This window comes from Sinohyriopsis cumingii, chromosome 16 (assembly GCF_028554795.1).
Source record: "Sinohyriopsis cumingii isolate HCF-2022 chromosome 16, ASM2855479v2, whole genome shotgun sequence".
NCBI classification, from domain to species: Eukaryota; Metazoa; Mollusca; class Bivalvia; order Unionida; family Unionidae; genus Sinohyriopsis; species Sinohyriopsis cumingii.
The window spans coordinates 21,809,525-21,833,639 of NC_142976.1; the positions used below are offsets into that span (position 1 = coordinate 21,809,525).

General features: G+C 34.8%; 1 protein-coding gene across 2 annotated transcripts in view; it reads left to right on the forward strand.

Moving 5' to 3' along the window:
• LOC149780053 (nuclear receptor subfamily 5 group A member 2-like) overlaps positions 1-24,115 on the forward strand; it is a 73,246-nt gene that overhangs the window by 11,243 nt on the left and 37,888 nt on the right. The window contains exon 1 of one of the 2 annotated variants that reach the window (XM_089936807.1): positions 20,069-20,183. The exons of the other annotated variant lie outside the window; for it this stretch is intronic. Coding sequence (XP_089792933.1) covers positions 20,171-20,183 — 13 coding nt within the window. The 5' untranslated portion in view covers positions 20,069-20,170. Of the gene's footprint in view, positions 1-20,068; positions 20,184-24,115 lie in introns of those variants that run through there. 2 annotated transcript variants of the gene reach the window in all.

The following is a 24,115-nucleotide window of genomic DNA, read 5'->3' on the forward strand; positions in this document are numbered from 1 at the left end:
AATGAGGAAAAAAATATATGAATTAATAAAATGTGCTCATTGTTGTTGTTGGGTTTGGCACCATTTTTCAGCACAAGATAGGCTATACATGGCGGCCAGTATAAATGGTGGAGGAAGAACCGGGGAAAACTCTGGAAAGAACCACTGTCCCACGAGAAGCTACTGGCAAGCTTTCTTACGTACCCACATAAGCTGAGCCCGAGCCTATGCAGACAGATGTGAGATGGCAGTGATCCATAATGGTTAGTGTTTTAGACCACTTGGTCACTCAGGGTCCCCCTCCATATGGTATTTTTCTCTGTGAATATATAGTACTATGGATATATTTGTTTCCTCTTAAACTATGTTCAAACATCCAGATCTGATCTCAATCTTCCCTTCTAGTTTGTGTCAGGGTCTTCCATTAGATTTAAAGGTGGAGGGTGAGTTGCTAAGGTAGGCAGGGGAATTTAGGGAACCTTGCCCAATGGGGATAGAGGTGTTTTTTTACAGTAGCCGAGTGTAAAGTAAAAGAAGCCAGGTAAATCGTCTGGCTCATATATAATTCAAGACCAGTAAATTTCGGGAAAAACGTTCAAGTTTTTAATCTCTTATTATAAAACTGAAGTCAAGCATGCAGCTGGTATAACTAATCAGGCAACAGATTTATCCCATCATCAACCACCACTTTTTAGTTACAAAGAAGTGACTCAATCCCAGGTGCATCCACCCAAACAATTATGAAAATTTCAGTTGAAGCCAGTCAAAAACATCAGTTCCACATCCTAGTTACAGACATGCTTTGTACGCCTTATATACTCGCTTATAAGATGAGCCTAACAGCAAAGTGCAAAGACCCCGATCTGCGATTGCATTATGTAGTTTGTTAAGAGTAACATGTAGAACAAACAACATAGACCATGATCTGCAGGCATATTATGCTATTGCAGATCAGGATTTTTGTTGTTTGCAGTTTGACTCGGCATATAAGTGAGTACCTAATGGTAAAAACAAACTCAGCCAGAAGTCAGATATAATGCATGCAATAAACCTATATAACTGACTATTCATCACTTCTTTATTAAAGAAATGTGTCCAAATAGTCTTCTTAAACCAGGTGTCATTTTGTTCTCTGTCTTTTCTGAGAGGGTCCTTAAAAATCAAAAAGGATGCAGATTCGTACGTGTCCCTTTTTCATTTTCTAGTCAAAGAATGACATTTGTCACTGTGATAAATATGGTTGTTTTTTCCCTTCTGATTTACTGTAAGGCCTAATCATCATCTCAGTTTATTTTATAGACCAAAGATTTTCTAATCAGGCAGAATAATCTTGTAACTATATTCCTTTTTTTTAATCTAGTTGATATGTGGCTTTTTATTTTTTACTGAAAGATGTAATTTATTGTATTCAGTGGGTGTTTTTTGTGAACTAAAAATGCAAGATGTTTAATTTTCGGTTCAGTTTTTATTCCTTCTCAGGAAAGTAATTATGATTTCAGTACCTACAATGCAAAATTAACATTTGAAAGAGAAATGCTGTAAGTGACCAATAAATATTGCTACATAATGCAGTATGCAGTATGGTCATACCTTAGTACAGTACATGGTAATGTCTACATACTGCAATATGGACATACCTTAGTACAGTACATGGTAATGTCTACATACTGCAATATGGACATACCTTAGTACAGTATATGGTAATGTCCACATACTGCAGTATGGACATACCTTAGTACAGTATATGGTAATGTCCACACACTGCAGTATGGACATACCTTAGTACAGTATATGGTAATGTTTATACATGTATACTGCAGTATGGCATACCTTAGTACAGTATATAGTAATGTCTGTATACTGCAGTATGGCATATCTTAGTACAGTATATGGTAATGTCTATATACTGCAGTATGGACATACCTTAGTTCAATATATGGTAATGTCTATATACTGCAGTATGGACATACCTTAGTACAGTATATGGTAATGTTTATACATGTATACTGCAGTATGGCATACCTTAGTACAGTATATGGTAATGTCTGCATACTGCAATATGGACATACCTGTACAGTACATGATAATGTCTACATACTGCAGTATGGACATATCTTAGTACAGTACATGGTAATGTCCACACACTGCAATATGGACATACCTTAGTACAGTATATGGTAATGTTTATACATGTATACTGCAGTATAGCATACCTTAGTACAGTATATGGTAATGTCTATATACTGCAGTATGGACATACCTTAGTTCAGTATATGGTAATGTCTATATACTGCAGTATGGACATACCTTAGTACTGTATATGGTAGTGTTTTGTCATGGGCTATGTGATGCTGAATAAAAATAAAGTTAAAAAATGTAAGAAAAAAATAATGCATCCTGGTATTTTAAGTATGGCCCTCTAATTGCCAATCTGCCAAAAGTAGAAGAAAAAAATTGTTAAACGACTTCTCAGTATTTAACCGCTCTGGTGGCCTAGTGGTTAGAGCATCCGCCTCGGATGCAGGAGGTCGTGGGTTCGATCCCCGGCCGAGTCATACCAAAGACTTACAAAAATGGTACTAACAGCTGCTTCGCTTGGCGCTCAGCATTAAGAGGTTAGTGTTAGGACTGGTCGGCCCGGTGTCAGGATAATGTGACTGGGTGGGACATCATGCTACATGTCTGTGGCATGATGCCTCAGTGCTAGACATCACTATAAACTGCCACATTGCAGACATCATAGCGATATGACTGAAAAATTCTTAAAGCTACATTAAAAATCCAAATCACATCACAACACATCACAACACTCAATATTTAACTAAATTTGACAGAAAGCATTGTGATATTAAAGGCTTTCAAGTTCATTCATATTTGTCACCATTATTAAAAACAGAAAATCCTTGTATCTCTTCAAAAACTACGCTTTAAGAATGTGATGAAATGTTTCAGAAAGCATTCTGGCCTTAAGGGCTTGCAGGTTTCGTTCTGTCATAAAAATATGTCTGCTGATACAAAAAGTAGAATAAAACCCCCATTTAAAAACTCTTTCAAAGTCACCACATGACAGAATTTTACTAAATTGATGCAGATGTATGCATATGATGCCAATCCACTTTAAATATGGTTGATGGTAACAAAGTAAAACATTAATACAAGTATTTATTAAAAACAGAATTTGACCAAATTTAATATGAAGTGATCTTGCAACAAGAGCCTTTCAGGCTGATGAAAATGATGCTTATACGCAGGCGTGGATGAAGATAGAAAATCTAGAGAAACTTGGAAACGCTTATTTCCATGACAATTGCATTTATCAGTATTTTAGAAATTTCAATAGTACTGGTAATCATTCAACAAACACAGCTTTTATGGTAGTACCTTTTGATGGCTCACTGGTTAGTGTGCCCGACTTGAGACTGAAAAGGTGCAGGTTTGAATTGTACCATTAGACAAGCCCAGATTGGCTACCATTGTGTCATTGGGCATGGCACATTACACCAGACTGCCTTTGCCCTAGATAACCTGCTTGTGTTGATGTGCCATAAGACATCAAACCAGACCAGATTTATATTGTCAACTGCTCTTACATTTAGCTGTTTGATGTCAGCCATGTGGGTCAAAGTACTGAACAGTGTTGTATCATGCAAATGTATTTGACAGGAGATCTGTCTGCTTTGCTGTTGTACTATAAGATGAAATTAAATATGGAAAATTAAAAACAAAAAAATGCCCTAGAAGTTGTGAATGCAAATACTCGGTATCAGGGGTTTATAGCATGTGGCATCTGCATTGAAAATGAAATATTTTCATTTTAGACATTGTACCCTTGTTTTTGTTCATTAAAAGCACATCAGCACAGTTGCTGAAAAACGAAGCAAGATAAGAGGAAGCAAAAAATGTTTAATGACATTTTAATCTTGACACTTGACCATGGAAAGGAATCGGGGAGAAGGGAGGCTGTATGGGGGGTCTGTCTGCTTCTCTGTTGTTCAAGCCCTGAAGAATTGAATAAAAAAAATTGAAGGTCAGATTTTGTCACTAATGACAATCCCCAACCACACGACTTGCATTCATGCACAGCTGTATCCAATTTATCACTTGAGTGTAGTCTATCTATGTACAAATTAGCAGCACCTGCATGGTGCAGGATTCTGGCAAGTGTAATTCTTTCTCTGTAATGCTTACCCTACTGTCAACCTTGTAGATGATAAGACCAGTGCCATCCCAAAGGCACCAGCAGATCAATGTGCATGTCCTTCTGCTATATGATTGAAGGTAAATGAGTTAGATCATGATTGGACAGTGCTTTATTTGCTGGAAGATACGGATCCACAATGGTAGTTTGATTCTATAAATGGGTAGATATGGTAGATGTGACATTGATTATCAAAAAGTGATGTTACATATTTTTTGGCATTGTTTGCTTGTGGTTGTGCCAGAGGGAAAAGTATAGATATAGTTCATTAATCTTCCTACAGGTATGTGTGAGAAAGTACATGAAACTTGTTTTTCTTGTCGATAAGGGGAAAGGGATTTGAGGACTCCCTAATATTCCTATTTGTTCTTTTAAACTTTTGGTGGGTATGCCTTGTAATAATAATAATAATAACAATAATAAAAAATAATAGTAGTAATAACACTCATTATTATTATTATTATTATTATTATAATCAGAACTCTTTCTTTCATGCTGGAAATGGTTGTTGATGTAATGAAAACTTTTGAAGAAGCACTTGCTATAAGTAACAGTGTTTGATAACCAGCAAGGTTGCAGACAACAGTATGTTGAATTTATGTAGCTAGCCTGGTTGCAGACAACAGTATGTTGAACTAGAGCTAGCTTGGTTGTGAACAACATGTATGTTGAACTCTTAGAGCTAGCTTGGTTGCAGACAACAGTATGTTGAATTCATATAGCTAGTTTGGTTGCAGACAACAGTATGTTGAATTCATATAGCTAGCTTGGTTGCAGACAACAGTATGTTGAATTCATATAGCTAGCTTGGTTGCAGACAACAGTATGTTGAATTCATTTAGCTAGCTTGGTTGCAGACAACAGTATGTTGAATTCATTTAGCTAGCTTGGTTGCAGACAACAGTATGTTGAATTCATATAGCTAGCTTGGTTGTGGACAACAGTATGTTGCATTCATATAGCTAGCTTGGTTGCAGACAACAGTATGTTGAATTCATATAGCTAGCTTGGTTGCAGACAACAGTATGTTGAATTCAAATAGCTAGCTTGGTTGTGGACAACAGTATGTTGAATTCATATAGCAAGCTTGGTTGCAGACAACAGTATGTTGAATTCAAATAGCAAGCTTGGTTGCAGACAACAGTATGTTGAATTCATATAGCTAGCTTGGTTGCAGACAACAGTATGTTGAATTCATTTAGCTAGCTTGGTTGCAGACAACAGTATGTTGAATTCATATAGCTAGCTTGGTTGCGGATAACAGTATGTTGAATTCATATAGCAAGCTTGGTTGTGGACTCCAATATGTTGAATTCATATAGCTAGCTTGGTTGCAGACAACAGTATGTTGAATTCATTTAGCTAGCTTGGTTGCAGACAACAGTATGTTGAATTCATATAGCTAGCTTGGTTGCGGATAACAGTATGTTGAATTCATATAGCTAGCTTGGTTGCAGACAACAGTATGTTGAATTCATTTAGCTAGCTTGGTTGCAGACAACAGTATGTTGAATTCATATAGCTAGCTTGGTTGCGGATAACAGTATGTTGAATTCATATAGCAAGCTTGGTTGCAGACAACAGTATGTTGAATTCATATAGCTAGCTTGGTTGCGGATAACAGTATGTTGAATTCAAATAGCAAGCTTGGCTGTGGACACCAATATGTTGAATTCATATAGCAAGCTTGGTTGTAGACACCAATATGTTGAATTCAAATAGCAAGTTTGGTTGCAGACACCAATATGTTGAATTCATATAGCTAGCTTGGTTGTGGACACCAGTATGTTGAATTCATATAGCAAGCTTGGTTGTAGACAAAAGTATGTTGAATTCATATAGCTAGCTTGGTTGTTGTTGTTGTTGTTGTGGGGTTTAATGCCAATTTTCAGCACACGATAGGCTATACATGACGGCCAGTATTAATGGTGGAGGAAGAACCCGGGTAAACCCCGGAAAGAACCACCGACCCACGCGAATCTACTGGCAGCTTTCTCACATACCCACATTGGCTGAATCCGAGACTTGAACCGCCGCAGACAGAGGTGCGATGGCAGTGATCCGTAACGGAGAGCGCTTTAGACCACTCGGCCACTTGGGGCCCCAGCTAGCTTGGTTGTGGACACCAATATGTTGAATTCATAGAGCAAGCCTGGTTGTGGACAACAATTGGTTGTAGACAAGATGTTGAACTCTAGAGCCAGCTTGGTTGTGGACAACGACATGTTGAATTTATATAGCTAGCATGCTTGCAGACAGTATGTTAAACTTGTATAGCTATCTTGGTTGTGGAAAAATATGAATTCACATAGCTTTTTATCTATTCATGACTTCATGGTAGCATGACTTGTACATTTTGTACAGCATAAAATCAACACAAAGGGAAATTGTTGTATGACACATAATATGGACCAGAAAAAGTCTTCAGTTTTACAGTTCAATATTAAATTGTTTTCCTTGGATACCTCATTGTTACCATACAATAGCCCATGACAGCAATCTAATTTTGAAATTTGCCTGACCCTGTCACTAGGATAGGATGACGGGTACCCTGTTACATGTATTTTGTTTCAAGTAGATATTTCAAAGACGGTTTTTTGAATTAGATACAACTGTTAAGCTAATTGTAATTTGTACATCTGATTTAAAAAAGCAACAAATCTGATAAAATTATTTGTGCCAGTCATTCATGGTAAAAATTTCCTCATTTCTTTGTTTACATACAGGCATTTCATTTACCTGGACTTAAGAGGTAAGAGGGGAGATATTTTTGTACTTTCTTGTCTCATTATGTTGCATACGAATTCAAAGATTACTTGAAGTATTTCACACCTGTAGAAGTATTCACAAACTTCAACTGTAGTTCTCTTTCAAGTTTGTTGAGCATTTTTTTAAAAACTCTTTATTCTTAATTCATCTATTTGATTATGGGGATTTCTGTTTGCCCAAACTAGGTGGAAATTTTAAAGAGTTAATGCTACCTGAAAGAGAATAAGGTATCTGGTACTTGGACAAGACTAATATTGAAAATGTTTCATATAAGACCAATTGGTTTCAATTTTTATCTCTCACTTCCTCTTGGTACTTATTGTTCCAGTTACTTTAGAGAACAGTCGCAGTACAAGCATGCCCATCCTTGCTTTTTCTTGTGCATGCATGCTTAATTTTATATTTTCAGTGTTGTAGCCATACATGACTGTTGAGAGTAACGTTATAACACTTAACGATGCACACAGCTGTAGATGTATGAATATTAATTTGGGGGGAGGGGGGCATTTTAACAGCGTGAAAGAGAAATGCAGAGTAGTGCAACTTTTAAGTGAAATTTTAGCTGACATGTTTCTCTGTTTCTTGATACTATGTCCATATGAATGCTTCGAGTCCGATAATTTGACCTTATGTGACACTGAAGAACTGAGTTCATTTATGACAGTTTTGAACCTATGTAACTTGGAGTTTGCTGAAGTTAGAGTCATAAAGCTTGAATGATTTTCTCTACTTAAATTCCTCAGTTAGCATGCAGAATTTCATTAATGTAAATTTATATCTTGTGGCATGTACAAAATTAACTTTGCTTGGCTCAGAATGTCCTGGGAATACTGGTCCAGGAAAATGTACCATATCAACATGGCCACCATTACTAAAAATATAACATTTGTCAGTGACTTTTCAAAAACCACTCAAATTTTTAACAAATTTGACAGAAAGCACCCTGACTTGCAACCATGTGAACCCTCCCCAAATTTATTCGTTCAGCCCATAAAAGTGAGCAAGCAAGTGATAATTGTGCACAGTCAGCTTTTCTCTAAACGTAATGAACCCTTTAAAATTAATTAATATTAACAAAGCTCAATCAAATCACGTTAGCTCTTGACAGCTTAAGTGCGTGTCAGTGTGGTCATGTAGGGACATTTGCTTAAGTTAAATTAAATATTAAGTGTTGTAAAATTTAATGCTAAAATAGTTTAACCAAGGTCTCGTCAGACTGGATTGTTGAATGATCTAGTACCTCAAATGTCTTAAACGTACAGATGAAAAATATTGATCACTATGGAGTTTTACAATGGTGGCCAGGTTAAGATGAAGGAAATTGGGTCTATCATAATAAACAACAGAGTAGTACAGTAAAACCTGTTATGAGAGACTGCCCCTTCTGCCAACAAAAAGTGGTCTCTCAAGACAGGTGGTCTCTCATAGCGGATTTGTACAAAAAGACAGTTTCCAAGGTCCAGTTTCAGAACAATTTCAAGAAAAATAACCACAATTACTGTACATATATTCTATTCTTTATTAATAGTTCTTGCTAAAATATTGTATGCATTCATCTAAAATAAAATTATATAGCAATAGAGATATACTTCTATCATTAAACATGAAATCACATTTACATTTGAAGATCACATATTTTAGTATATGAAATCGTTTCTGAATTACTCGGTTTTCTTTATAACCATCTAAAAAAAATTACTGATGTTTAAGCTGCTTTTTTTGCATGTGCTTTGCTTTTTTTCTCACTTCTTTCAGTAATTTTTTTCTCCAGCCTTAAAATTTGTCTCTTTTTAGTTTGAGGTTCTTCCATTGTTATTAAGGTTCTAGGTGTTATTATTATTAGTGCTCAATCGTAATATCGAACATAAAGACAGTTTTGACTGGGCAGTGGGAAAATATGAAAAATCTATACATGTGCATTGCATATCTAACAAATAATGAAATAAAAAGAAATAATTATCTTGCCCAAAAACAGAACCATTTACTCAGAGACAGAAGTCAACGGCTTCACTCAAAGACGACATATAGGGATTAATTTAAGCAATGTGTGTAACCCGGTCACACCAACGTGAATAGACGACAGCTTTGTGATTTGGATGTAATCACATTAGTCTTCAACACTATCAATCGAATCCCGCAAATGATTCTCTCTTGCTGGTTTAATAGACATTGACCTTATTTACACCCCGGCAATACAGATTAACTCTATAGACAATATACGCGACCACTAACTTTGGCACTACCATGGTAATTCATGACATGTACATTAGCCTGGTTTACAGACTGTAGCATCTATCACCGGTAGCAACAATCCTTTTTTAATATTCCTTTTGTTTGATTTTTATCAGAACATTCAATACTAATCAAGCAGTCATTGTAACAATTGATTACATATAGGTCAGTGATGTGTGTCTGTTTTTGTGATACTGTCGTTGATATAGACATAGAACACAATTAATTTTACTATATGTTCTCTACATTTGTTTCATAATACTGAACTTTCCACTGTGTGACAATCAGTACAAATCATTTGTTAATCTAAAATACCTTCAAAAATGACTTCACAGTGAAGTTCTTGTCAAAGGTTTGCCAGCATTTTTTTTGAGAGGCTGGACTGTCAAAAGAGCAGCATGTAAACAGAACACAGATTTCACTTCCGGATCATCACCAATGCCTTATTACTTACTGTGCACTGTCGCTGAAATACACACAGACAACCACACCATGAGCTCCTATTCTCAAGAATAAACAGTTACTTTTAAATCCTACAAAAAATGCATAAATATAACTCTTATATCTCCATCAAAATGAGAGAGGAAGCAATGAACCAGACTAGGAAATAATATACTTATACTTTATTTTGGTTTACAACAAAAACTATAAAACGCTATAGGCATAGCTATAAAAAAAATCAGACATTGGTAGCCATCCTAATTTTTAAATTTTAATTTTTTTTTAGAATGGTATGAGTGGTCGTTTAAATAAAGGTCAGTGGAGTTTATCCTCGTTTTTGCAATGCAGTCATTCATAACAGCTTATTTTGCCAAGACATCGCGGTTGCTGGTTGCGTTCAGCAGGTGGTCGGTCATAACGGAGCGCTCATATACTAAAATCGCTCCATGCATTATGATTGTGGTCGGAATGACAGGTGGTTGCTCATAGCAGAGGTAGCTCATAGCAGTTTTTACTCTATTAATTTTTTCGTTGTGACGTCACAGCATGTAACATCAATCCTAGTTTGTAATAGATCACACATTGGACTTCGTCCAAAAATGTCCTCGTACTTTAACACTGATTTGTGCCATATATATGTTTCTGAGGGGCGTGTAAATTATGATCTTCCAAAGGAATATGGATATATGAGGAGCAAAATGAACATCCTTCAAAGGTATGTTTAATTCAGTTCTAACATGTGACACCATTTACTGAAATAATCAGTACTAAAAGCCTACATAACCTATATGACTTGGAGTATTCTGCACATCAGTCATACTAAGTGCTTACTAAGTGACTTGCAATTTAGTAGTGAGATGCTTTCATTGATCATCTATTTATTTACAGCATTTTATCGACTGCACTTGGCAGTGTTGTACAATGGCAGCATGCAGTTTTCGGTATTCAGAGGCAAGTTTCCACGGTTACATGAGTTGTTCATATGCCTACTACTACTAATATTTTGGAGTGCATTGTTTTTTTTTGGGGGGGGGGGTGTTTCCAGGTCCAGGTTTGGTTTTTCTTTGCCTAGGGATAACAGCAAATGTGGGCTAATAGTATAGACCTTGTCAGAAAGTTTGGCCCATCTGCATTTTGCAAAGTTTTGCATTTGGGTCATTCTCCAGGTAATAATTGCATCTGGGTCATTTTCCAGGTAATAATTAAGAAGGAATCAAGTTCTGTAAACAAATCATTTGTTCTTATGATAGCATCAGGTGGCTCAAGCTCATTCAAATTTAGAGGTATTTTACTGTAGGCAGCCATACATTTTCAGAAAATGAAACAATTAAGATATATACTTCAAAGAAAAGTTGAGTTTATATGCTTTAAAGGAACATGTATACGATTACAGACAGAATGGATTCTAATTAATAGTATTGCACCTTCTATATATCCTGTAGCAGTTTTGGCACCTCGAAGGGTTATGCTACCATAGCAGCAAGAAACCATCTTTCTGATTTCCGTGTTTTTGCAGTATTGTTTGAAATTTTAACGGTCTTTATCTTTACAAAATACTACTAGTATTTCTCTGCTAGTAATGTCTATATTTGGCTACATTCCAAAGTATGTGTATTTTTGCCCAATCCAAAATATGTATGTTATCCAAATCAAAAGTATGTGTATATTTTCTTAATCAAAATTATTGCATATTTTCCCAGTCAAAATTATGTGCATATTTTCCCAATTGAAATTATATAAATTAAAATTTGTGTTTTTCCCAGTCCAAATTATGTGTATGTTTTCCTAGTTTTGACCTAAAACTTCCCAGTATAGAGCAGATTATATATACACCCGTGGTTCTTTAACCTTTTTTGGGTGGCAGCCCTGATGAGGTTTGTGGTGTTAGCTTCATCACTCATCAAATGCTAAAAAATACCTTACTGTACTTGGGTAGGAAATGTCAAATTATTATGTTTGATCATTGCAATCCACTCAAAACAGAGCAGTGTGACCCAGTTTGGTGTTGTGATCCATGGGTTTAGAACTACTGGTATAGACCTTTCCATCATGGTTTGATGTTTGAAGCCATATGCGTATGAAATGACATTCTACCATCACCGTGCTGATATTGTCCAATGCTGTGGAAGCTATAATGATACGTTTTTACTGTTGATATCATTTATTTGCACAAGCAGTTACATTGATAGTGCATGGGTGTTTTAATATTTAGTGAACTGATTACAGTTTTGTTCTACATAGAACTTTTCCTGTGTAACTTTTTGATATGGTTTGCTTTTATCCTCAGTTCATAAATCATTTATTTCATTGTTTGAAAATTTGAACAATTAAAAAATGTATACAGTTGTTTTGAGAAGAAGGTTTTGTTTCATTTTTTGGTGCTTATCAGTCATGCCAGCTTCACTTTCGCTCGCAGATCTTTCTACTCATTATTTCTCATACATTTTTGTTGTGAGAATTTCACACATGTAGGTACAAAATTGAATTATGGATCTACTGATCAGGAAAAAGAGAGATGACTGAATTAATTAACTAATTATTAATTTAAACAAATGATTGACCAATAAATTTGGGTCTGTTTAGTATGTCCGTGATTGTCAAATTTGTAAATATCCTGAAGACCTTAAAGTTATAAACACTTTTGCTTTTCAGAGACTTTGGTTACACCTGTACAATCCTTTTCTTAATTTTTAATGGAATTCCTACATTGAATTAGTAATTTTAAAAGTTTTTATTTACTGTTTTACTTATCAAAAACAGTATGAAAAAATATTTTATGTCTTCTTTTCATCAAAAATATACTGTTGTAGCACATGTAAATGCTTCTATAAGTTTCAAAAAAAAGGAGAAAAGTAAACATAATGCTCCAAACACAAACACACACACACACACATATTTGTCATCAAATATATAAAGAAATATACAGTGTAATGATAAAGTGACTCAAATTGATTTTCAAATTCCTTGGGCATTTCTGACACTTCTTTTACAGTTGATTTGTAAAATTTCAGAATTACTTTGCAAAGTAAAATTGATGGCTCTGGTGGTCTACTGGATTGAGCATCTGCATCAGATGCAGAAGGTCGCAGGTTTGAACCTGGCTCAGATAAATACAAAAGACTTCTAAAAATGGTACTAGCAGCTGACTGGCATGGTGCTCAACATTAAGAGTTTGGTGGTTGGACTGGTTGGTCTGGTGTCAGGATAATGTCACCAGGTGGGATATAATGCTACATGTCTGCAGCATGATGCCCAAATGATAAACATTACTGTAAACTGCCACACTGTTGACATATAGCAATATGACTGAATTTTTTAAAAAGCTATGTTAAAAATCCAATCACACTCACACGTGCGCACGTTAAAATGTGTCAACTTCTAAATGAAATTTCTTGCTTCTTTTAAATTAAATGGAGAGATATTGCTCAAATTACCTGCCTGATAATTTTTGAGAATCATTTATGAACTCAAGTGCCCTAATTATGTTTATTCTTGGTTTTACTTTACATTTTCAGTACAGCTCTTTTCTGTTGTATTCAAGAATATAATTTTGAAGATTTATGCAGAAATAAAGTCGATATGTAGCAAAAAAGAAATAAAGCAGTGACTGCAGCCTATCCTATTTTATTTGGTCTTTCTAATGTGAGGCATATATAGAATCAGTACTTGTAATCAGAACCTGATGGTGGACATGTGGAGTGACATGGTATCATGGTACCAATTGTTTTCCGATATACCTCAATGCAAATGTTTTGTGAAACAAATATACTTTCTATCCTACCTCAGCATGCATGTCACACACTGTCATAGAGAACAATGTTAGATTGTCAATTTGACAGGGACAAAACCAGGTACAGTATTCCATTGCATTTAAGAGAGATAACTGTACTGGAACTAGACAGGTAAGAGTTATCTAGTCACAACATACACATTTTCAGCCATGTGTACCACATTAAAAAAAAAATCTTAATGCAAAATATGATCTAGATATGAATTAAAATAATCTCACATGTTGCCAAGAGGTTCAACTTTATTTTAAGCCTAACAGAAAGTATAACTCTTACATAATGCACCAATCACAGCTAGTTTTGTTGTTTATTTCTGAATGCAATGTTCCCTACATCTTAAGCTCTGCCCACCTGGGTTTGTTTAATTGGTACCTTATTAACATACCAGACAGCAGGAGTTAAATTCATGTATGGAAGAACTTTCCACTAGAAAGGTAAGGTAACTCCTACATCATTGCTAAGTAACTCTTTTACAACAATTCAGGGGGCAGGGGACAGTTTTTATGCATAAATTAAGTGCTGTGTTCACTGTACTAGTATTAAAAAAATCATTAAAAATAAAATACATGCATGAGGTTAAAAAAGTCCATATTTTTGGATGGCTATGTTAAAACAAAGCATAAGAATATTATCCACTTGACCAAAGAAGTAACTAGCAATTTGGGGCCCCGAGTGGCCAAGTGGTCTAAAGCGCTTACCGTTACGGATCACTGCCATCTCAACTCTGTCTGCGTGGGTTCGAGTCTCGGATTCGGCCAATGTAGGTATGTGAAAAAGCTTGCCAGTAGCTTCTCGAGGGTCAGTGGTTCTTTCTGGGGATTTCCCGGGTTATTTCTTTACAATTAATACTGGACGCTATCTATAGCCTATTGTGTGCTGAAAAATGGCATTAAACCCTACAACAACAACAACAACAACAACTAGCAATTCATAGCAGAAGTTCATGAACACCAACTCCAAATTTGTACCTGCATTTTGTCATGTCCAGATGTCATTTTTGACACTGTGTGATGCTCACAGCTCAAACACAGGTCCTTTTCCTAGATGATATTTCTGTAAAATAGTGTGTACAAAACATGCTGATGCAATTGAAAATAGTTGTCATCCAATCAGATTTTGAGATAATGTATTCTACAGAACCTGCTTGTTTCCTGCTGTGGAAGACTAGCTCTTCTTCCTAGCTGAGTATAGGTATTTCACTATCTACCTACTGCAGTATAAGTATTTCACTATCTACCTACTGCAGAGTAACTATGAAAACTGAAAATGCCTGACATCAATTTCAAGAACACAAGGCCGAAAAAGCCTAGTTCACAGATATATCCATATTTTTTAGACAATAGCTGAAAAAGTCACACCATAGCCTTAAGTTAAGAAATTTTACCGGGGTCAATTTACGAAACTATCCCCTGTCACCTCAGCTGGCTTTATGATAATGATTACTGTTTTCTGGCATTAAAATATGCTGTTTTTAGGCATGTGGTCAAAATTATTTTATTTTATTTTTGTTTCAAAAATTGCAAGTTTAGCTCCTTTATCTGTAAATTTTTCCGGCTCCAAGGGCCCTGGGTCGTACTTCAGATTGGTAGGAAAATCCACGGAATATGGATTGATGGTGCATGTATGATCCATACCATGGTCCAAGTTTCAAAAGTAGGAGGTCAATGTCTTAGCAAGAGAAGATAATAGATTTTTTAAATCCTGTTTCTTAGGTCTATAACATATTAACTAGGGCGATGTTAATGCATTGTAACACAGACTGTACTCTGAATATGATACCAATGTTAATGCATTGTAACACAGACTGTACTCTGAATATGATACCAATGTTAATGCATTGTAACACAGACTGTACTCTGAATATGATACCGATGTTAATGCATTGTAACACAGACTGTACTCTGAATATGATACTGATGTTAATGCATTGTAACACAGACTGTACTCTGAATATGATACCGATGTTAATGCATTGTAACACAGACTGTACTCTGAATATGATACCAATGTTTATGCATTGTAACACAGACTGTACTCTGAATATGATACCAATGTTAATGCATTGTAACACAGACTGTACTCTGAATATGATACCAATGTTAATGCATTGTAACACAGACTGTACTCTGAATATGATACCGATGTTAATGCATTGTAACATGGACTGTACTCTGAATATAATACCGATGTTAATGCATTGTAACATGGACTGTACTCTGAATATGATACCGATATTAATGCATTGTAACATGGACTGTACTCTGACTATGATACCAATGTTAATACTTTGTAACACTGACTGTACAAAAAATATGATATCCATGTGAAATGCAATACACATAATGCCTGAGGTAAACTTTAGTCCTAGTTTTTGTTTGATACATAGAGAATTTTCCAGATTTTAATCTTGGAAGAAAATAGAAAAGATTGTAAATTATAGGGTGTATGGCTTGATATATACAAGTACAAACAACATGACTGCCTGTAACACTAAGTTTGCTTTCTGTGTTCTCAAAAAGTGAAAGGTCAGAAGGTAGTCTGTAATATGATCTGTCTAATTGCAATTTGGTTGGTTACATGCTAAAATTAGCAGAGTGTTAGGTGTTTTTCAGAGGTCAGATTTAACACTTGCATACTATGCACAATGCCAGTGTACAGTACACACAAAGTTGATTGTCCATTCTGCAATTATTGTATAGTATTGCTCAGTAATTTTGGTGGGATTCATTCCTGGGCCTTGGTGCTTTGTGCACTTGATGATACAGACCTAAATTGGGGTCTACCCAGCCAATAGATGGATTGCCATACAGACCTCATTTGGGGTCTACCTGGCCAATTGATAGATCACCATACAGACCTAAATTGGAGTCTACCTGGCCAATTGATATTGCCATACAGGCCTAAATTTGGGGTCTACCTGGTCAATTTGTAGATCACCATACAGACCTAAATTGGAGTCTACCTGGCCAATTGATATTGCCATACAGGCCTAAATTTGGGGTCTACCTGGTCAATTTGTAGATCACCATACAGACCTAAATTGGAGTCTACCTGGCCAATTGATATTGCCATACAGGCCTAAATTTGGGGTCTACCTGGTCAATTTGTAGATCACCATACAGACCTAAATTGGGGTCTTCCTGAACAATTGATAGATCGCCAGACAGACCTAAATTTGGGGTCTACCTGGCCAATTGATAGATTGCCATACAGACCTAAATTGGAGTCTACCTGGCCAATTGATATTGCCATACAGGCCTAAATTTGGGGTCTACCTGGCCAATTGATAGATCACCATACAGACATAAATAGGAGGTCTATCCAGCCAATAGATAGATCACCATACAGACCTAAATTTGGTGTCTACCTGGTCAATTTGTAGATCACCATACAGACCTAAATTGGAGTCTACCTGGCCAATTGATATTGCCATACAGGCCTAAATTTGGGATCTACCTGGCCAATTGATAGATCACCATACAGACATAAATGGGGGGTCTATCCAGCCAATAGATATATTGCCATACAGACCTACATTGGGGTCTACCCAACCAATTGATAGATCGCCATACAGACCTACATTGGGGTTTGCTTGGTCAATTGATAGATCGCCATACAGACCTACATTGGGGTCTACATGGCCAATTGATAGATCGCCATACAAAACTAAATTGGGGTCTACCTGCCCAATTGATAGATCGCCATACAAACCTAAATTGGGGTCTACCTGGTCAATTGATAGATCGCTATACAGACCTAAATTGGGGTCTACCTGGCAAGTTGGTTGATTGATTTTCTGTAAAAACCTCACAGCAGCTGATAACCCATTGTTTCAATCTGTTAATACCCATACTTCAATTGAACACATGCCCGAATTCACCTGGATATTCCACAGTGATAAGAGGAGACAATTTCACCAGCATAAGTGAAAAATGGCCAATATAAAATGTGTGCTGTAATTTGCATACAATTCAAGCTGATATTTAAAGCACTAACTTATTTTTAATTATGTTTTGTTGGAGACAAACAAGGTTAATTTCCTGTTTTTTGTTTTTTTTTAAATTACTTTGAAAAATTATGTAGTGTGCCCCAGATGGAAGTTAATTCACAGCTTCGAGAATACCTTGTTGGTTTTGGCAACCTTACGAAATGATCATGAATAAGTCATGAACTGTTCTTGAACAGTTCATGAACCATTGATGAAAGTTTATCAAAAGGTTCATGAACTTTTCATGAATGTTCACTGAAAATGGTCAGTTCATACAATTAGGAATTCAGGAACTTCCCACCAAAAACAAATTCATGACTTCATGAACAATCATGAACTGTTCATGAACATTCTTCAGATGTTCATTTGAGTTCATGGACAAATATTCATGAAAGTTCCTCAACTAAGTTCATGAACACTTCAAGAATTTTGATGAATCATGTACTTGAAGTTCATGAACACACTGATGAACTTTTATGAACTATTATAATATCTTTGAAGTTCCTGAAATGTTGTGAACTTGGTTCATGAACAATTCAAGTACTTTGATGCACCCCCAAAAATGTATATTAAATTTCTATATCATTATATTCATAAATTGTTCATGAAAATTCATCACACAAACTTCTCACAATATTAGTGAAATATAAATAAAGGTGAATATTTTTCTTTGTTTAAATATGATATTGTATAAATGTTCATAGAGATCTTTTATTCAATACTTGTGTACTTAACCTTAGTAGTTCTGGGTTAATATGGGAAAATATTTTCTTGCCAACATGAACAAAATGTATTTGCTTTGAAAAGCTTTCAGTGACTTTGTTCTAATGTTTTTGTCCATTGCTGTCATAAACTGCATATTCTATTGACTTAGTCACTGGTTGCCTATTTGCCATAAAAACCAGAATATGTAAACAACGAATGAACATTTTTGTAGTATCATATCAGTTAAATAAAGATAAAATATTCACCTTTATTTATATTTCACTTATATTGTGAGAAGTTTGTATGATGAATTTTCATGAACATTTTATGAATATAATGATATTGAAATTTAATATATATATTTTTAAGAAATATCTTGGTGGTGCATCAAAGTACTTGAATTGTTCATGAACCAAGTTCATGACATTTCAGGAATTTCAAAGATATTGTAATTGTTCATAAAAGTTCATCAGTGTGTTCATGAACTTAGTTGAGTAACTTTCATGAATATTTGTTCATGAACTCAAATGATAAACTGATCATGAAAATTTCAAGAACATTCATGAACAGTTCATGATTGTTCATGAAGTCAGGATTTTTTTTTGTAGGGGATGACAAGCAGATTAAAGTTTTGGCAAGTTTTTACTGTGGACAGCTGGATGTTGGTCAGATATCTCTGATAACATTCTAGCAAATTTCTTTGAATTGTTTATCCATTAAAGTGTATAATAATAGTAAAATTCAAAGCTTAGTAGGTATAGTTTGCATATTGTTTCTTTGTCAGACAGTGTCTGTGACTGAGTTTGGCCATTATGTTTTCCTGTGTAAACATGCTATAGCCACAAAGCAAAAGAGGTTTGAAAGCCTCCATGACTTGTAATAAATCCAATAACCCATATAGAAAGTATGTCAGTCCCTCAAGACAAGTGGGTTTTGTAAAACTATTTTGTTGTGGTGTTTGAGCACTTTCTACATTTAGAATAAACATTTTAATCCTCGTAAAATGAATTAGGAAAAAGAACATGCTTTTAATATGATCCTTCATGACTTAGATGTAGACACTTTTAAAAATAAAACTTCACTATTTGATATTATCAGAAATGCATGCTATATATGCATTATATATTTTTGTGGTAGTCTGTTGTTAGTAATTAATTTTTAAAAAGAGTAAATTGGAATAAAATACATCTTTGGGGTGAAATTTTGTAGTACGTTTTTTTAAAAAGAAAAACTAATTTGTAGAAATAATTAGGCAGACAGGAAATTAGTGAATTATGCAAGGATGCTACCATTACCAAAGCAAATCCATCACTGAAAATGATATATTTTCTAGCAGGTTTCATAATAAGATATATCAGTGTTTTCTGACAGAAATTTTTATATCTCTTTTCAATTCTTTTATAATGAATTTAAAAAATATATAATTGCTATTTTAGTTTTCAGGGAGAAATGGCAGGCAAGAGCCAATATATTTCCCTGTTTTCTAGAGTTAAGGTAGTCATTACATAACAATCCCATATAGCGTGTAACAAAATATGTGATTTGATCAATTCAGAAAGGATCCTTTAGCTGAAGTCAGCCAACAGAAACAATTGCCCCATGTGCCATACAGAATTATTCCCATTCCATAATCAGATAATCAGTATTGGCACATGTAGTAGAAGTTTTGTATCCAGTGGGGGCTTGTATCTTCAAAAATATGCATTGCTATTTTATGTTCAAGTTTTTACATTTGAAGAACTGTTGGTATAGCTCTTCCATATACACGTTTTAACCATTAAACAGGCAGTAGGGAAATCATTAATTATGACCGAATCATGCAGGTTATATAAAAATAAATTTGAACTGTGATTTAACATGTGTACAATAAACTTTAGTAATTACGTGTGCTGCAGGAATTGGGACAATGACTACTCCCTACAAAGTCATAACAGGAAATCGGTACTCTCCTAAGTGGAGGTACTAATGTTTATCAGGATCACTAGCAGGTCATTGCACTTTTGACACGGCAATTCTGCCCTTTTGCCACTTTTCTTTATTAACACACTGTATGAAAACAATGTGGAAAACATGGATTTATCAGGTTTTTCATGTTTTTGATTTCTCTATTAATGTTTTGTTTGGTAGATTAGGATTTTAGTGTGGGTAGAAATAGCTTCTAACATCGTTTCCATGTGTTTACAACAGCAAGCTGGTAATCGTAAATAGTCCGAGCGGAGTTCGAACTTGATGTTTTTTGTCAGCTAATTACAGATGCTTTTACTTTCGTATTCTCACTACTTTCGATAGGCATACTGACTAGATTGCTTTCCCTATTTTCAGTGTGTGTGAATGTCCGATATTGTCTTGTAAATGGACTAAAGTTAGACGAATTTCGGACATTCATAGTGAATATGTGAAGGTTGGGCATTTATGTTTACAACTGGTCAACAGTACAGTGACACATATATCAGTCTTTGGTCCCGGAGTTCAACAATGCTTAGATTTTATGCCATATTTTATTTTTAAATATTAAATATTTGATCCTGTAGAGCTTGTATGTCATTGGTAGATCTTTACAGTGATCCAGCTGTTTGTTTTGACCAGCTTTAATAGATACTGATAGAGTAGTAAACATGCATACATTTACAGCCAGGAAAAGGTGCAAAATCTTTTTAAAAAATTATAGAATCAAATTGGTGCAAACAGTTCTTTGATGTTTGTTCAAGCTCAGGTTGGATTTTTTTTTTTTGATAAGTTCAAAGGTAAAATAATAGCAGTTCTTAGTCAGCCCTAGTCTAAACAAGTCTGTGTGAACTTGCCTCATGTATGAGTGGGAGTTGTTTTGTAAAATGTTACTGCAACATATTGTGTATTCAAAGAACAGCTTGAATTTTCTTAATTGTTTGAACTTCATAGAAACTAATATAAGTTGGGTGTGAGAACATGTTATGTTTTTGGGTTTTATGAAGGCTTTGACAAATCTGGGTAAACATGTCAGCATCATGACTTATCAGGACAACTGGGTCATATTCCTGCTGTTTCAGCACCATTTAGTTATAGTATGATCTGGGGAAAGGGAGCTGTCATTCATCTAGTAATGGTTAGCCAATCATATTCTGTATGTGGGGAAAGTGTGTGGGCTTATGATATGTGTATATAGATAGGTACAAGATATAGTGTGAGGTAGAGAAAGCAGAAGGCAGAAGGACATAGTAGAAAGAAAAAGGGACACTAAAGATAAGATGCAGTTGGAAATAAGAACCATAAAGAGATATACAAGATGGGGAGTTAAGAGAAGGGATACCTAAAACACATAATGGAGTGATAGATATTCTGAGTGAACCAGTATAGTGAGAATATTAAACAATGTAGATAAACATTAGAGTAGAATTTGGAGAGGTGGACAGAACTATAAACAGTAAATTACAATATGACTTAGTGTTTTAATTAGTGTACCCCACCACTGGTCCCTGCCTTATCCCAAAGTCAACAGAAAGAACCAATAAGACAGACTGACCGCACCTAACAGGTCAGACACATGGGTGGAATTTTATGGAGAACACCCTTTTTGGTTCTGTTATTGGACCTATCACCCTTTCCTGATCTCTTATTGGACAGTGGTGAAATATTGTAGCAAATTACCCTTTTTATACTTTTTTTGAACACAAATTATTCTAAATTTTTGAAAACTTTGAACATTAATTGAATAAATAAAATCTTCAAAAAGTCCCAATAGCTAAATACCTGTATTATGCTTTCCCAGAAGTCAGCAACTGCACAAGTATAAAATATTATGTTAGTGACAAGTATTATCAAAAGAAACTCATGGCCTGTTTTATTTTAGAACAGTAAATTGCATTTGACTGACACCAGTGGTCAGTATTTATATATTTGCCATCAATTATTACCTGACTTTAACTTTAAATCAGCTGTTTCATGTGACAACACAGTTAAGGACAAAATCAGTGGTATTTGCTGCTAGAAATTGAGACTTGATAAATTCTTCAAAGAGTATAAAGGTAAAAGAATAGATTGGAAATAAACATTTTTTTGAAAGGAAAAGATAGTTCCTTCATAAACATAATTATTATCATCTTCAGCTTGTTTTATTTTGTGTTGACACACCCTTCTTGATGTTCTGTAGAATTATTATATGCCTGTTTTCTATTCCACTGGTTTCAAAATTAGGGTAGACAGGTTGGTTTTTATTTTTGTAAAAAAAATGTTAAACATATATATTTAATGTGATATGTTTGTGATTTTTTTTTTTTACCAAGGGGTAAACAATAAGTGTTAGGGTTCACAGTGAGAAACATGTATGGTTTGTTGACTGGAAACACAGATTTTTGTTTTGTTTAATAGCAAAGTAAAATAAATTTAGCAAGAGGTTGGGTATTTATAAAGTTGTACATTTACGCAATCATTTATAAACTAAATACAATCTAAACAATTTCATAAACAATTTAGATAGCTCCTAGTTTTCTTTCATTTACTTCATTACACTGAATATGCTGCCCCATGTTAACTACTATAACCAAGCAGTTCATATTTTTTACACCTTACTGAGATGGACTCCTCAAGGTTGGCAGGTCTGATGTAGTATTATAGATAGGGTAGGTTGTCAGAGCAGGTCATCGGAATGATCTGAGAAACTTGGTTACTCAGTATGAATTTTTTTAAATTGCCATTCAGTTGCTTTTTTCAACATAAAATTTGCATCTGGCACCTGTTGTTTTAGTATTCATTGCTTTTGCTTTCTGTTTATTTAGGTCTTTCCGAACCCCTTGTTAGCAAGATATCATGTGCTCGCATCATATGCCTTCAATAACTGATGGTGAAACGTATAGTTAATGCAGATATCCGGTAATTTATGAATGTTGAGTGGCTCATAAAGTCTGCCATATGTTTTATTTGGCTACAGAGGTGAGTGTTGGGATGCAGAATGACTGCAGTTTCATTGTTTGAATTTCTGATCAGAGATTTTATCAAGGGTTTCAAATTTTGATCAGAAGTCAGAGGTATGGGATTCTTCTTGTGAATATTAAGGTTGGAGTTTGTGTAGACAAAGTTTCACCCAAAGGGAATGGAAGTACCCCTTCAATATACTGATATGTACAGAAATTCCAGATCAATATCACATGACTATTTCTGTCCAACCACATTGTAGAAAACATCAGCCAATAAATAAAAATTGGAATTAAATTAATATATATATATATTCTTAGTTGTAAAATGATTTCAATTAGAATTACTAAATAAATTATTTGAAAAAAGTTATTTGGAAATAACATTGCTTGAAAGGGACTGTAAGAACCTGAAAATGTGGATAATAGGGTGATTATAGTTTTTTTTATTAGGTAATATTTTGTGTGAACTCCCTTTTCACTTGACCTGAATTTAAGTCAGCTGCTTCAGTAGATAATGAGAATATTTATTTTTGGTATAATATTAAGAAAATATTTAATAATAATGAAAGTTCGTAATGGATGCATCTTGCACAACTTTTGTTATTGAATATGCATGAGATGTATAGTGTTTTATCTACAAATGGTTTCTTGCAAGTCATTTGACTCCTCAAGGCAAAAAAACAGTCAGTCAGAATCCAAATCTACGAGTCTTATTGAAGCCGATGATCAGTCTTCAGTCATTTGAAAAAAATAATTATATTGTTTAAACACACATCGAAAATATTAATTATATAATGTGACTAAATCCAATAAGGCAGTTCCATTGCCAGAAGCAACTGAACATTCTATATTTGTTAAAAATCTTGTTGATGGTTTCATTTCATCAGAAATAATCTGAGCATATATGACAAAGCGTTTATTGCTGGCTATGTCAGTGCTTTCATCTGCCATTGCTGTCACAAATGATGAATTTTGCAAGTCACGTATAAGACTGTCCTCAACAATGTTTGATAGGTTCTCCAGTAACTTGGAACAAGTAGTAGCAGAGTCACACTGATTGGCAGAATTCTTCAGAATGCCAACAGTATAAATTTCTTAGCTGCTAAGTTGTGTATTAAATTAAAAA